Here is a 15,812-nt window from a genome sequence, read left to right as displayed (position 1 = left end):
CCCAGTCTACATTTTGTATAATTCAATTTCAAATGCATAATTCAAGACATTCAAGTGAATTCTGTGCTTTCAGGTCCCTTGTGTGGCTTCTTTTCTGGCAGTGAAGTCTTGCTTCGAGAGAAATCAATGTGGGGCCTTGAGCTTGAGAAGAGAAAAGGGTAGAGTTTTTGTGCGTCTTGTGAATGATTAAAAGCAACATGGGTATATAATCACAAATATTACAACCCTGTGAACTCTCTCTCTCATTGACTTGACCTCACACTGCCCTCTCCATACCACATTATTTCTTGAAGGATTTTATCCAGATTTCAAAGTCAGAACCGGAGCGCGCTGACAGAACATCATTATTAACGATCCACAAAACAAGTCCTCAGTATGTACCTGAAGTCTCTGTGCAGCTGCCTCATGCGTATTTCAAGCGATGATTGGTTCGCCTTTCAACTCGTCCACCTGGCTCTCGCCCCGCTCTCTATCTGGCCTCTGTGCTCCTCAGCCAGATGTCAGGGCCAGTGTGCTTTGTGGTCGATCTTTCAACCAAGCCCTCTCCTGAAACCCGCTGCCCCTGATCTCAGCCCGCGATCTCGACGAGACTTCCTGAGCCCCTGACCTGCACAGTCTGAGCAGCATCTGAACAGGAGGACTCCTCACAGTCCTGTTACAGTCCTTCAGGCTGGTGCGATGTCAGGGTTGGCATTTTTTTTATATTCCCACTCGAGCTGGGCTAATGGATTTCTTGTGATTCTCAGTTTAAACAAGATTAAAAGCATTAAAATAAAATTCAGAGTGGTTATTAGGCTTGTGGCTGATCACGTACATAAACAACACAAGAACATGGATGGATAAACAAAGACCGTCCACACATGTCAGTATTGAATTCTTCAGTTTACAGCTTAATTTATGTCCCTCTCTGTGATCTTTCATTTAAATATGAATACAAAAAGCCTTCTCTCTCTGAGTGTTATGGTTGCAGCTTTTTTTTTTTTTTCTTCTTTTCAGTCAGTCAGGGTTAAAATCAATCCTCTCTCCTCTTGTGCCCTCTAGTGGTGCTCAAAATACTTACCTCAGTCCATCAGAATTCAGAGCATAACAGGCTTATTCAAATTGCTCAACTAAGATCAAAGGTCAAAGGAATAAACAATGACTTGCCATATTTTACATTTGGCTCCAGACACAACTGAATAATATTTAGATGAACGTGTAGTTTTGTGAAAATAATTTGGCTGGAAATTAAAGTATGGTGTGGGGGAGGGGGGTAAAACTCATATTCTGTCTGAAACTAAAAAGGAAGCAATGAGGTGTTCTCATAACTGCCAAATTGTCTCAGCTGTGGACTATTTTACATCTAATAATCACTCACGGGCACACTGTTTACACGTGCAAAGGATCACCTACAGATGGCGCTCCTTTATGAATTACATGGCAATAATTTACAGTTAACATTTTCAGTTTGTTGTCCAACCTTATAGAAAACCTCCATTAAAAATGTATGACAATCACTTAATCGCCATAACCCTCTAATGCTGTGTGTATTTTAATAAAGAGCCGGATGCAAATGATCACTAAATGCATAATGCAATATATAGTAATATATATATATATATATATGTAATATTTCACGAGTACGGAAAATCTGATATTGTCGGAATGTCAGCCTTTTCATTGGTTCATGTGATCAGATCAGTCTTATTGCAGATGACAGGTTTGGATGTTAATTCAAACTGTACCCAGTACTCACTTACAGTTTTAAAAGTAACTAAGGTAGATTAGTTACTGCCACCCAATTTAGCACTGTGCACGCATCTCTAGATCATTTCATACCCCTGAAAACAAAAGCAATATTCAACTTCACACAACAATTATTTTCTCCACTAACGAAACTGCAGAATAAAAAACTGCCCAGCTAGTACTAAAGAATAGGTTCACAGTTTTTTAAGTCTGTCTTTAGACAATAGCCAGCCGTCCACATGTGTTGCCAAATCAACTGAAAAATCCATCACAATGTTTATATGAAGCTGATATGAGTAATAAAACAAATTGACTGGATTTCTTCCAAAGTTTCAGCACATAATCTGTCCAGGGGAGCACAAAAGGAGAATTTGTATTAAAAAAACAGAGGCGAACTCGGGCTGTCTGGAGGGCAGAGCACCAAAAATTCAAAAGAGCACCAGCTGCACGCACTGCATCACAGTTCCTCCACTGACAGGGCACTTTATCACATCTCCTCGCAGCACATTGGGCCACCATAGAGGGCACTTTAACATGGTTTGTTGACAACAGGGGCATGCAGGAGGGTATGTTCTTTCAACCATTGGGACATGTTTGAATCCAAAATTGTTGTAATTTTTTTCTATTTTTCTCAGTCTGCTGAAGCCTCATATTCATATAAACAGCCCAGTCACCAGGAGAGAATGTTGTTTGGGCAAAGCACTGCTGTGTGATTTATACATGTCACAGGCCTATGTGCTGACTGCCATATTGGGAGGTGGAGGAGATGGTTGTTCCCGATGACTTACACTGCAAATACTGACACATGATTTGGGTCATTCTATGGAAACATCTAGTTTTCTGTCCCTAGCCGTCACGGAAAAAAGTACAACTGTTCAGTTTAAAACCATGTTTAAAATGCAGTAATGTATTCATAACTATCAAATAAATCACACAAAGAAATACATATTATAAAATGCATAATGAATATAATCGCCCTCCACGGATGACATCACTTTTCATCCTTTGACCTATTTCCGGAAGATCTATGAAGTAAGGAAATGGTTCGGTCCATTGTCTTTTCAGTTTTAAGAAATGTTCACAATAATGTTGAGATTTCATATGAAGCTTTTGGTTGATGTCATTTGTGTGACCTACTTTATTAGCAGGAAAATGTAAGATAAAATAAAGCAGAATACAAATGGAGTTTTAAATTGTTGACTTTAGAATGCTAAATGTTAGAAAAGGTAGTCAATTTCCGAACATTTTGCCCATCAAAAAGTGGACGTTTCTGTAGAATGACCAATTTGATAAAAAAAAAAAAAAGTAATTAGTTTTAATCAACAGTATTAAAACTCATTTATTTGTACACAATCTCAATGTAACTGAACTTCATTAACTGAGATAAAAGTTATTTGAATTTGTCTTTTTTTTCTGTGTAGGCTGCATTCAAAGTGCAAGAAGTGATCCATTACTGGCCAGCATGAAAAGGAGGATGATCACAGCAAGTCAATTCTGTGACAGTGATCACATGGGGAACCTGGCAATTGTTTTAAGACAGTAGTCAGAAATGGTGAACATATCTTTTAACTAACTGAAAACCAAGGCGAACTTCCTTTCTGGCATGAAACCGTTTTCTCCCACATTCTCCCCGAGCCCATGAAAGCACCAGTTTAGGTGTCCTTCCAGCTGCCTGAGGAAAAAGCGTAAATGTCACTAGCAGCAGCGCCGCTTCTGCCCTTCAATGCCGGAGTTATTCCTCACATGCTAAGTTTCAGCGTGTCAGAGCCTGAAGGGATCTTTAATGCGGCTTTAGGACTCGTCACGTCTGCTATTTCTGCTTGGTGTTTTTAAAGGGCGCTAACTGCGGTCATGGAGTGTCGTGTGTTGTCCATTCAGAGTCATGTTGTCAGGGGATACGTGGGGAACAAGTCGGCGACATTCCCGCTGCAGGTAAGAGGTGAACCTGACGTGCAGGTAAATGTCTCAGTTTAGGCTACAGGACAGAGGAAGAACAGGCACAGGACATATGTTTCAAAATAACGTTTAATACAGAGCGTGTCTTCCTGTTGTATGAGAGGAGCCATGCTTTGGATGTAACAGTATTTCCTGTCCTAACGGAACATTTCCGTTTTTCTTTTTTTCTTTTTTTCTTTCATCTTTTTTTGCCCACCTAGCTTAATTGACAGTGGCTGTAAAATATATAACACTAAAAATATCGCCAAACTCAATGAGAAAATGTGCTGTAATATGACTATTTATATGACGGAATTTGAGAATGATCTAGAGTCTAGTTGCCAGATATTTCCACTGCTTACTAAAAAAAAAACCTGCAGCAGCTACAGGTAGCCATGGGTAAGTTACAGCAAACCAGATGTAGAAGTTGGAGCTTTTAATGTTTCCCCACATAGAGAAGATGATATTAAAGAAATATACCAAATATTTAACTTTATAAAGGAATATAAGAATCTTTTACATTGGCTGCACTGATGCACCTAACTTCATTCAAGGGTGCATCCAATAATGTATTTTTATTGTAATTTCTCAGGCACAGATATTTGTATTGCGTGATCATTGTACACTCAGACAGAAATTGCGATAACCTCAAAAATATCAGTATATACGCAAGTTACTTTTGAAAAAATATCAAATATATCAAATGTAAAATTTCTGAGACTTATAATGAATGTCATGTATGTATTGATTCATTTGTATTGTGTTTCCATGCAGAAGCAGCAAAAAATGCAACAATTGTCTGTTTTATGTGTCATTACAGCCAGACATATGTATCGGATGGCCGATATTATCAGCCGAAAGTCACCTATCACAGATACTGTATATCGGTACAGGCGTTAAATTCATCTGATATGCAGCGATCTCATATGAGAACTTTTTTAAGAGACATAATGCTAAAAAAGGAGCTTGTGGTAACTCACAATTCCCAGTAAAGTTCACTTTTGTCCCTAATATTGTCATTAGCCCCACAAATGGAGCATCATTCAGGCTCTAGTTCTTATCTCCAACAAGTTTCCACTAAGAGCTCAGCTGGTTAACTTTCAGACAGTTGGCAGAAAGGGTTGTTTTAAGGTGTGGGAGAGAGCATTCAGGAACTAAGTGCACTGAAATATGAGGTATGGTCCTTTCAAAGAAAAAAGACAATGGGACATATAACTGTAAAAAGCAAACAGACTGAAGTGCTCTCCCAGTAATTCACCACACTGCTCAGTGGGATGTTAAAGCTCATTGAGACCTGGTTGTGTGCAGACGTCATTGTTCACTGTTTCAACAGGTGCTTTGTTACTCTTTTCTCAGGTGCTGGGCTTTGAAGTGGACTCCATCAACTCTGTGCAGTTCTCCAATCACACAGGTTGGCTAAGTGCTTTTAAAATGTGCAGCGGGAGACAACTGATTTTTTTTTAATTCAGTTTCTCAAAGTGAATGGAGTCAATTTCCACTCAAACCTCTAAACCTTTTTGTAAAAGCTGGTGAGGTATGTGAAGTGGGAGTGCTTTAAGTCTAGGAGGCTGTGAAGTGGTGATCCATGTGGTGTCGTACAGTATCTGAAAGTTTGTGTAGACTTTGACCACTAGCAGTTGTTTTGTTTGCATCTTTATCTCTGCTAGCACACACACAAGGACCCTCAAAAACACCTGAAGCCATAAAGAAAAAGCACATCTCAGAATTTGGTTTTGGAGATGATTTACTCTGAATTGTTTGTTCAGGATAAAGCATGTTTGAGTAAGTCTGAAAGAAACAAGACCGTGTTAACTCTACTGTGTATCTTTTAATGAGTGAGTTAATGACTGTTCAAAGTTCTTGTACTTTGCCTTGCCTGTACAGAAACCTTTAGATGAGCCCTGTCTTCTTTATCTGACTTCTGACTGGATCTTGTTGGCCACCAGTCAGTTTAAGAGGACGGGACTTTGATTCACTCAAAAAGTTAATGTTCCTTTATAACCATTTCTCTGTGGTCAGCTTATTTTCACTCCAAATTTACACTGGGTGCATCTGTATTGTGTATTGTTTGATCTTTTAAAGGAGAATATTGCAAATTCAACTTCTATAATTAAGTCAGCAAACACAGTCCTTAAAAGGGTAACAATAAAACTGATAAAACTTGACACAAATACAAAAAGATAGCAATAGTACAATATCTATTTTAAAATGTTAACTCCACATGTATAGTCCATCACTAATAAATACTCAGTGAGTTAGCAATATCAACATATTTCAAAATTGGGTAAGGTCACAAGATCAAAACATATGCATATAACTACAGTTTCTTCAGTCAGTATAAAGAAGATATGTGCCCAGATTCATGTTAAGCGTCTTCTCAGAGTTGGAAGATATTTTGTGTCGCATCTTATGAAGAATTAACTTGAGATGTAAATCGCATGAACGCTTACGAACTTTGAAACAGGACCATTTCCGTCCCTCTTTGTCTGTTTCTCATGTTGTATTTCACACTAACCTTCACACAAACCTTTCTGTCTGCTCTAAAATTGAGAATTAAATCAAGTTTGGAAAACAACGTCTGATTTCAGAGATAATTGAGAAAATGAATCTGGTGTCTTATTTGAAAATATCCAAACAAAAGGACAGGAAGGAAGGAAGGGAGGGAGGGAGGGAGGGCTGGATATGGGTTTTTGATATGTTTGTCATCATTATCACAAGATTAGCTTCATGCTGTCAATTTGTGTAGTAAAAATATTGCTTCATCATTGCTACAGTAAAGAAAACAACAGTTTCTCATGTTGAAACTTGAACTTGTTGGAACACCTGCAGAGAGTTCAGGATTATGATCTGGACTTCATGTTGCCAAAGTATGTGAAGAATGTGCTTCCACCGCAGGGGCTGGAAACATTTACACAGAAACCACTTCAATCAATAAAAATATCTGCTCTTCTGTTGATCGGTGTTGAGCAAATTGACGTAGACAGTAATCCTACCTGTGGTTCATACTGTAAACAATATTAATATTTGCACATTTTCACTTTCATTGGAGGGCATTATATACACTTTCCCCTCCAACCAGCACATGCCTCTGCTTTGCCTCGTGCTTTCTGTTAAGTCCTCTCTGCAGGGGACGCTCACGCTGGCTCAGGGTCAGCTTTGGGCTCTGTGTGAACTCTGTTTGAGGAACACATCGAAGTGTGTTTGTGCTCAGTCATTTGCAGTCAGAGCAGCTTTTTGAGGGTTTATTCTAGGTTAATGGTGAAAGGGGGACAAAGAAAGGGGGGAAGTTCTGCAGCCAGGATACAGGCATCCCATTCAGTCAGTGAGGAGGCCCAGTCTGGGCCCACGACACTCTGAAGAGCGAGTGGGGGGATGGAAAGGCTGATGAAGGTGGAGAAAACACTTCCTTTAGATTGATACACCGCGAAGCTACAATAATGAACAGTTTTTCATAGTTTAGATGGTGATAAAGTGTGTGTCAGGATTCTCTGAACATCCAAAATCAATGTCTGTAAAATGTCATGTCATTTTGAATCTCCACTCTGCCTATTGAATCCTAGGCTACGCCCACTGGAAAGGCCAAGTGCTGACAGCAGATGAGCTAAATGTGCTATATGAGGGCATTAAGCTCAACAAGGTGAACCACTATGACTACATCCTCACAGGTGAGCCTACACTAGTGCTGTCAAAATCAATATTGACTGCTTGAACCTGTTTTAGTCCAAATTTTCTGCAGCATTGAAAACATTGCCCCTAAAACGCCTCGTCAGTAGTCCCGCCTTTATTTCTGTGAGTTTGTCACCATGTCTCACATTTGTATAATTTTTGGCTTAGCACCTAGTTTGGCACATAATAATTGATTTAGCAAAGCTGCTCTGTTGTTTTTAGCGATGCCTGCCCTCAATGTTGTGTCAATTTCACCTCCACGGTATCAAGAATGGTATAGAATATTGATATTTTCCAGTAGTGTCTCCTTGTGGAAGAGGAGTGGTAAAGAAACGTAAAGATAAGAAAGCCCCAATATAAACCGCTTTGTTTATTAGAAGAGATACTATTCTATTCTCCTGAAAATCCTCAAATATTCGATTGAATAAAGTGATTCACTGAATTAAATAGACTGTTGAAGGAATGCAGACATACATGTAGGCATTTTTGTGACACCTTAAGCTGTGGACACTGTTGGAGCTGAGATAGAATTTTAGTTGTTGTGTTTATATAAATGTAATTAACAGTGCTGGTAGATTGCTGCTGGCCCGTCTGGTTAGAGGTGAGTGATTCTGTAAAGAGAGAATTGATTGTTGAGTTTGATTTCCAGGTCTTCAAGTACCCACACTTTGGGTTGATGACTCTGTCTGTATCAACTATCTCTTCCCAGAATTGCTGATATTGATTTAGAATTCAGAGTTAAGCTTCTAAGTGTTTGGTTTGGGAGTACAGCTTGGTTTTATGAGTTCTCATGGAGGGTTTGATTGGTTTATTGATTGAGGGAATGGCAAAGTAAAAAGGACCTTTCTCTTCATCGTCTTTACTCTTTCATCCCACAGGCTACAGCAGGGACACGTCCTTCCTGGAGACGGTGGTTGACATCATTCAGGAGCTGAAGAAGGCCAATCCCAGCTTGGTTTATGGTGAGTGAACAGTGTTGAAAGCGTACCGTCTAACTTGCAAAGATGCATTTATTTGTGACCAGACCTTCATCGGGCAAACTTTGCTTTCAACTCCTGATCTATTTGTCGCTTTCCTACACACCTGTCTTATGAAACAGATGTGAGAAGTGCTTTTTTCTATTTTGAGTGTACAGTGTTCACATTCCAAATTGGAAAAAATGGTAACATGATAACATAACAATACTCATCAGTAATAAATGGTACATTTGTAGTTAATTAGAGACACCATTCGCCCTATCACAAGACACTGAACCATCAACATGATTTTGCAGCTGTTATTTTAAGATATGAAAGTTACATAATGTTGCACTAAATTTTGCTTTTGCTTTTCCAGTTTGTGATCCTGTTATGGGAGACCACGGTGCTATGGTAAGCTCTACACTGCTGATGAGCATTTAGAGAGAGATCCTTTGTAACATTTCCTGCACACACAAGTTAAAATTAACTAAAGAAGAACCATATTTCATATAATATTAAGTCTATCAACGAATTGTGGTAAACAAATCTGACCATCATTATGGGAAAAAAAAGGTATCACTGGAAAGTATGGTTTAGAAACTGCAGGGAAACCATGTTGATCTTGTTTCTGGTGTTTGTTTAAGTATGTTCCAGAGAACCTGCTGCCAGTCTACAGGGACAAAGTAGTGCCTTTGGCCGACATTCTCACCCCCAACCAGTTTGAAGCAGAGTGAGTGCAATCATCAAAATTAATAGTGCACTATACAGCAGAGCTTGAAATTGCATAAAAGTAGACGTGAGTCAGGGCATTTTTAGCTAATAGGAAGAAATATATAAAAGGTCACGGATCATTATCTTATGCAGCAAAATGTTGTGACTGTAGCTGCTGCGCCTCATAATGATCCTGTTGAATGACTACATTATGCAGGTGAGGGAAAGTGTGTTTAACCGTTCTGTCATTGAAACAAATGTGACTTGATTTCACACAGACTATTAACTGGGAGGAAAGTCAACACGCAGGAAGATGCTTTTGAGGTGAGTATCTCATGTATTGTGCCATATCTTACATGATTTATCAAAACAGAAAGAAAAAAGCTGGATGAAACTTGACTCTGCTTACCCCCCAGGTGATGGACTTGCTCCACAAAATGGGTCCAGAAACCGTCGTCCTCACCAGTTCAGACCTGCCCTCAAAAAAAGGGGACCAGTTCCTGGTGGCACTTGGGAGCCAAAAGATAGGTACCAGATCAACTTTCCCTAGTTATTGCATCTGCTTACACTATATTTTTCTTTTCTAGTTGAAGAACACTTGTATTAGTACGTGCCATCATGGGGGTAAATTGAGAAAACTAAAGTGAATAGCAGGAGTTTAATGTTCTTGTCTAGTGCAGTTTTAATATTGTCTCTGGCAGTTTTGATATCATTACCAGGGTGTTCCTTAGCAACATGAGTTTTAGGGGCAACACTTAGGCTGCTTTAGTCATCACCAACATCAGGGACTTAAACTAAAAGATCAGTGAAGTAGATAAGAAATGTCTCAATAAATAAATGTGTTGTGCCGTTTCATGCACCAGATATGATACTGAAAGGAAATGTAGGTGCAAATAATTTCATAAAATGTGACATAAATGAATGTTTCTGCTTTAATTTCTGCCTTTAAATTATATATGAATAAATACATAGATATATAAATACATTTTAAAAAAAAACCCATTGATAAATAAAATGATAAAACAATAAATTCCATTAAATGTACCAAAATGTTAACTTGTATTTGTTAATTTATTTATTTATTAAGTTTATGAATTACAGATTTAGTTCTGTGTTCTTATCCCTTTGAATTTTGCAAGGCAATATATAAATAAATACATAAAAAGATGCGTAAGTAAATACATTTAAAATTAATAAATTTATAGATTAAATTATTAACTGTTGAAAACAATAGGGGAAAAAAGGTCAATAAATGCAGAATTGAAATAAATCAGAAATATCGATTTATGTCACATTTTATTAATTAAACACTGACATTTATTTTATTGGAAGGACCCCTAAACCACCCACCAAATATGTGAACCTAAACCTTTCACAAGCTTTCGGGAAACACTGACTAGCCTGTGTGTCCCCACTGTAGTGAAACCAGATGGGTCCAAAACCAGTCAGAAAATCTGCATGGACATCCCCAAAGTGGACGCTGTGTTTGTGGGGACAGGAGACCTGTTTGCTGCCATGTTGCTCGCCTGGACTCACCATCACCCCAAAGACCTGAAGGTCAGTAACACACTTGACTTTACTGTGAAAAAGCTAATTATATCACTCCATAATGAACTAATCCCAACCTTCTCTTCTTCTGTTTTCACAGGCTGCCTGTGAAAAGACTGTTTCAGTCATGCACCATGTCATTAAGAGGACCATTACTTACGCCAATGGTAGGTTTGTGTGTTACTGACTTCTGTTTGTCATGTGGTCTCTCCAGTTCCCTTGAAGTAATTTAATGATTATGCAGGCACACTGTTTGCTCCATTTTGCTGTTAAGACTCACTCACGCAGTAGTGCGTCGTGTAAAGAGACCACAACCATTATCCAGACACACATTTTGTGCTAATTTTGATTTGGGATTATTTAATTTAAGGCGAAGGCGAAATCTCGAACATTCAAATCACCAACATTGGAGATAGATTATTTTTTCTGCATGGAAAGCGTATGAAAAATTGTAATCTGGGAAATTTACATTTACTGCATTTATCAGACACTTTTGTCCAAAGCGACTTACAGTAATTCATACATATATTCATACACTGATGGCGGTGGCTACCATGCAAGGCACCGACCAGCACATCAGGAGAAGTTGTGGGTCCGGTATCTTGCCCAAGGACACTTCCACATGCAGACCAGGGGAAGCAAATCAGCGACCTTCGGATTGCAAGACACTGGCTCTACTCCTGAGCACCTCACAGCCGCCCGATATAACTTAAGCTGTCAGACAAATAAAGTGAAGTAATATTTACAATATTTGTTTCTCAGATGGAGTAGAAATATTAAGTTATACAAAAAATAGAAATACTCATGTAAAGTACCTTGAATTTGTACTGAAGAACAGTACTTGCTTCCACTGATTTTAAGGTACTGAGCAAAAGTCTGTGACATAACTGTCTTTTAACTGCTTCTGAAAGGCCATGAGATGATTAACAGCCTCAGCATTCACTGAGACAAGAATGAACCTTTGACTGCTCTCAGTTTACTTGCAGAGGCGTATGTTTTTGTGTGTACACATCGTTTATACATTCAGCCCTCAATGTTTTCTTTCAACCGCTTTTCTTCTCATCTCCCTTTCAGAGATGGCCGGCCCTGGGAAAAGGCCCAGTCCTGCACAACTGGAGCTGAGGATGGTTCAGAGCAAAGCCGACATCGAGAATCCTGCCATCGTTGTGGAAGCCAAGGTTTTACACAAGTCTTCACAATGAAGACGGTGACGCTGTCGTGAAACAATTCACATCGTGCTGGTACAAATCTGGGCCATCCGCCAGACACATGTAGGATTTTCACATCAAAGACTGTTGCGCGTCTCTGCCTTACAGAATCTTCAAGGTTTTTCATGCGAGGGGTCTGCGGGATGTGTTGTACATTCATTCTGCTCACACTGGGATCACTGCCATATGTGTCTGTACTATGGCCTGTGTAGACATCATCAAAAAGGACATTAGCCAACTATGTTTAGGTTTAAAGATAGTGTAAGTGTACTTGAATCCTCTTTAACATGGTAAAGTTATTTCTTGCTATTATTTGAATTAAGCTTAATAGAAAAAAAACACAAAACCAGTGATGAATGCATGATCAGGCATCTACTCGTTTAGGTTATGATTGTAGGTAAGGACTAGCCACGTGTACTTGAAGTGGGTTGCTCACAAGGCATTATAAGCACATGATGAAGAACATAATGCAGAAGCAAAGGAGCTAACAAAACGTGAAAATATGTTATCATTTCTTTACAATGATGTCAGATTCACAACATTTTCTTACATTGTGAGTTTTCTGAAATTACTATAATGCAGCGGTATGAATGCATGCAGTGCTTATAATGTACTTGTGTGTTTTATCATGCACTTTAAGTAAAGTTACCACCTTCTACATACAGATCAGAAGCATTACAAGTGCTGAGATGTGTTTCGTATCTACATGGAGTCTATACATAGTCATTAACGCAGTTAGATTCACTTAGATTTGCTCTGAACTAATTGTAACTTAAAAGATCATCATGATTATAGCTGATTTCTTAAATTGTTCTTTTAATCGATTTTCTGGAAATGTTTTTCACCTCCTTTCTTTTTTTTAAATGGCATTGATTTGTCGAGCTAGCAGACGTTTAACATGTTAGATCCATGTCTTAAACATCTCAAATTGAGGTATTTGCACAGATAATCTTTAATAGTATATTTACTAATGTTCTTTTTTTTTGTCTTTATTCATTTTTAACTGTTGTCATATCGCAACAAAAAGAGTCTGTAATGAGAGACCACTCTGTGTAATAGCCTTAACAGGGTTAGGGAAGAAAAAACATTGGTTGTGAATGTTTTTTTTGTGTACCAATGTAATAGTCGATCCTCACACATGATGTTAGAAAAGTCAAGTGCCAAGCATTGAGCTGCTGCTCTGATGTAGAGCAATATGAGAACAGTAATAATAAATTGTGATTATTTTACTGACACTGTTTTTAATTGTGTTCTTATTATTTTGTTAGTTATTGTTGTTTTTGAGATGTCTCCAGTGTATTAAGTATTTCTTTTTACTGATACTTTCATTTGGTTTAAGGTCTATTAAGTCAAGGTAAAGCAGCATAGTAGAGCACCTGTTCTACCAGGTGCGTATATGAGGGAACTAATTACAGATTGCATACAAATGACAACTGTTCATTTTTTCATATACCAGATTTAAATTTACAGTATTTAGAAGACTCTTGTCCAGAGTGAATTAGGTGTTGACCAGCACATCAGGAGCAGTTTGGGGTTCAGTATCTTGCCCAAGGACACTACAGAATGCAGACCAGGGGAATTAAACCAGCGACCTTCCAACAAGAGGCTGGCTCTACCCCTGAGCCACAGCCGCCAAAACAAAGATACAGACGTATAAACCCAAGATCAAGTTCAGGTATAATGGGATGATGATGAGAGGGGATGAAAGTATGGAAGAGTGGAACTGCCCAAATCAAAAATGAATAAAGGAAAAGGCTCAACAAATGAATATGCCATTAATTGCACCACAATTGATATTGAAATTAAATGTAGGCATATATTAATTTATCATATGTGACATAAATTGATTTTTTGCTTTATTAGTTGTATTAATATTTCTGATATTTCTCATTTGATTTTTAATGTTTTTGATTCAATTATTCATTTTTAATTTTGTTTATTAAATTGGTTTTGTTTTTGTTACAGTTAATGACATATTTAATTATTTATTAACTCACATATCCATATATATGATGATGGAAAAGTATCTGGAATAAAAAACAAACTAAACCTGTGTTATTTCTCAAGATTTGATAAGTGAAAGCCAGTTTACTTAAAAACCTATAAATTTAACCTATAAACTTAACAGAAGTGGCTCAGTTTAAAACAGATTTCAAAATAAATGAAACTAAACTGCTTGGAAAATATATGACTGCATTTTATCTTATTCATGTAGCAGCAAAGAGGACGGAAGGAGGAACCAGATAAGGTGATTTAAATGTGAAATGTGAAAAGCTTAATGAAATAAAGAAGAAAGGCAAACAAGTCAGATGCCAAGTACTTACTTTAATGTGTGATTAGGACCAGGTGACGGCATTGTTTTGTCAGCACTAATCCACAGCATGTATAGCCAGCATTAACCCAATTAACCAGACAGGCCAACATGTCTGCCCAACGTCATCTTGAGTGGGTGCATGTCTCGTCCTTATAGTTCAGAAAGAAGTTATCAACTGTAGAGGATGTAACCTCTAAAATTAAAAAATAAAGAAATAGATAAATGGGTTAAAGGTCATATTGATAACATTTTCATGCAGACAAAAAACATTGTTACTATGACTGTGAATTAATCATTTACATTAATATAAATGTAATTTTATATGACTTAACTTTTTTTCTTTCGGGTCTATAAAATGGCAGTTTGTTCTAGCTGCTACCAAAGTTTGTGAGTCGTGACGCTGTGTATCACGTGGTATCTGTGTCGGGTCAGGACAACCTACGTATTGGTAGTTGCTAGTTAGCTTGAGTTAGCAACATTTATGTTTACTAGCATGTGTTAGCAACATTAGCTAGTGCAACAAACTGACAACCACTGGAAGGGTCCATGTTTAGTGGCTGATTGTTGTCAATAAGACCTTAGACAAATAGGCCAATATTATTTAGACACAAAATGATACTAAAAATAAATGTAAGCATTAATAAATGTATAAAATGTTGCCTTAGATTGAGATTTCTGTTATAATTTTTTTCTGGATTAATTTTTTATTAGTCCCCCGAGGGATTTCATTTGTTTTACCATTTTATTTATTTATTAAAAGATATATATTTGTTTATACATCATCTTGCATTTGCAAAAGGGAAATAATACAGAAATACATACAGCTACGAATCAACTTAAAAACGAATACATGAATAAACAGAGTTCAATTAGAAGTAAATAAATAGGGGGATACACACAGATGTTAATTAGAACAGAAATATCAATTGACGTCACACTTTATGAGTAAATCCATGCTTACATTTACTTTTGGTACATTTAGTATGGTATGGTATATATATTTCTTAATTTATTTAGCCATTTCTTTATTTGTGTTTGATTTTAGGCAGTTTCAGGCCTAGACGATCAACAAACATACCAGACCTGTCTCATAAGAACCCTTGGGGCTCATGGGCACAATCACTTTATTCAGACTCATGCTGCAGCTTGGCAGGAACACCAGCAGAGGGCTAAAGAGCTCTAAAGTTGGGAACACATGCACACCTACTGAGGAACTGCCTGCAGTGACATGACACTAGATGTGTAGGGTTAGGGAGATGTAGTAGAAGATTTTCTGGTCATTAAGTTTATGTTTAATGCACTATTACACTTCTAAGGTCAGGAAAGAAAAACTCAAAATATAGGGTGCTAAATAAAGATTTTCAGAATGATTTGATTTTCAGGTAAACAACAAAATAAAGCTGTTAATAGTACTGGGCAGCTGTTGTATTGCATATCCAACAACTCATCGTCCTTTATTCTTTTTAAAAAAAAAATCCATTTTGGCATTTATATTTTAAAATTGATCTATTTCTATCTTATTTCTTATTTAGCTTTATTATTTTATTTCTCTTCCTTTTCTTTGATTTTGCCCATGTTGTCACTTTTTATTACTTTTAACTTGTAATAACTCAGTTTGCACATTTTATGTTCTGCCTTCTCGTTTTAACTCACCTTAGACTGGACTTCCTTGTGTTTGGCTTGACCGTTGACTGTCGACTCTAATTATTATCTTCCTGAGTTTTCTGCTTTTTGCTTGATCCTTGT

General features: G+C 37.6%; 1 protein-coding gene across 1 annotated transcript; it reads left to right on the top strand.

Annotated features, from left to right (window-relative positions):
• Positions 1-3,363: 3,363 nt before the first annotated feature.
• On the top strand, positions 3,364-12,987 carry LOC115588512 (pyridoxal kinase-like). Its single transcript, XM_030429160.1, has 11 exons — positions 3,364-3,657; positions 5,017-5,071; positions 7,221-7,325; positions 8,205-8,288; positions 8,662-8,696; positions 8,930-9,015; positions 9,275-9,320; positions 9,413-9,524; positions 10,417-10,553; positions 10,645-10,711; positions 11,619-12,987. Exons 1-11 carry the CDS (start codon positions 3,577-3,579, stop codon positions 11,744-11,746), a joined length of 936 nt encoding a protein of 311 aa, XP_030285020.1. The 5' UTR covers positions 3,364-3,576; the 3' UTR covers positions 11,747-12,987.
• Positions 12,988-15,812: the final 2,825 nt, after the last annotated feature.

This window comes from Sparus aurata, chromosome 9 (assembly GCF_900880675.1).
Source record: "Sparus aurata chromosome 9, fSpaAur1.1, whole genome shotgun sequence".
NCBI lineage: Eukaryota > Metazoa > Chordata > Actinopteri > Spariformes > Sparidae > Sparus > Sparus aurata.
The sequence above is the reverse complement of the archived record's forward strand: the minus strand, read 5'-3'. Positions and strand labels throughout refer to the sequence as shown.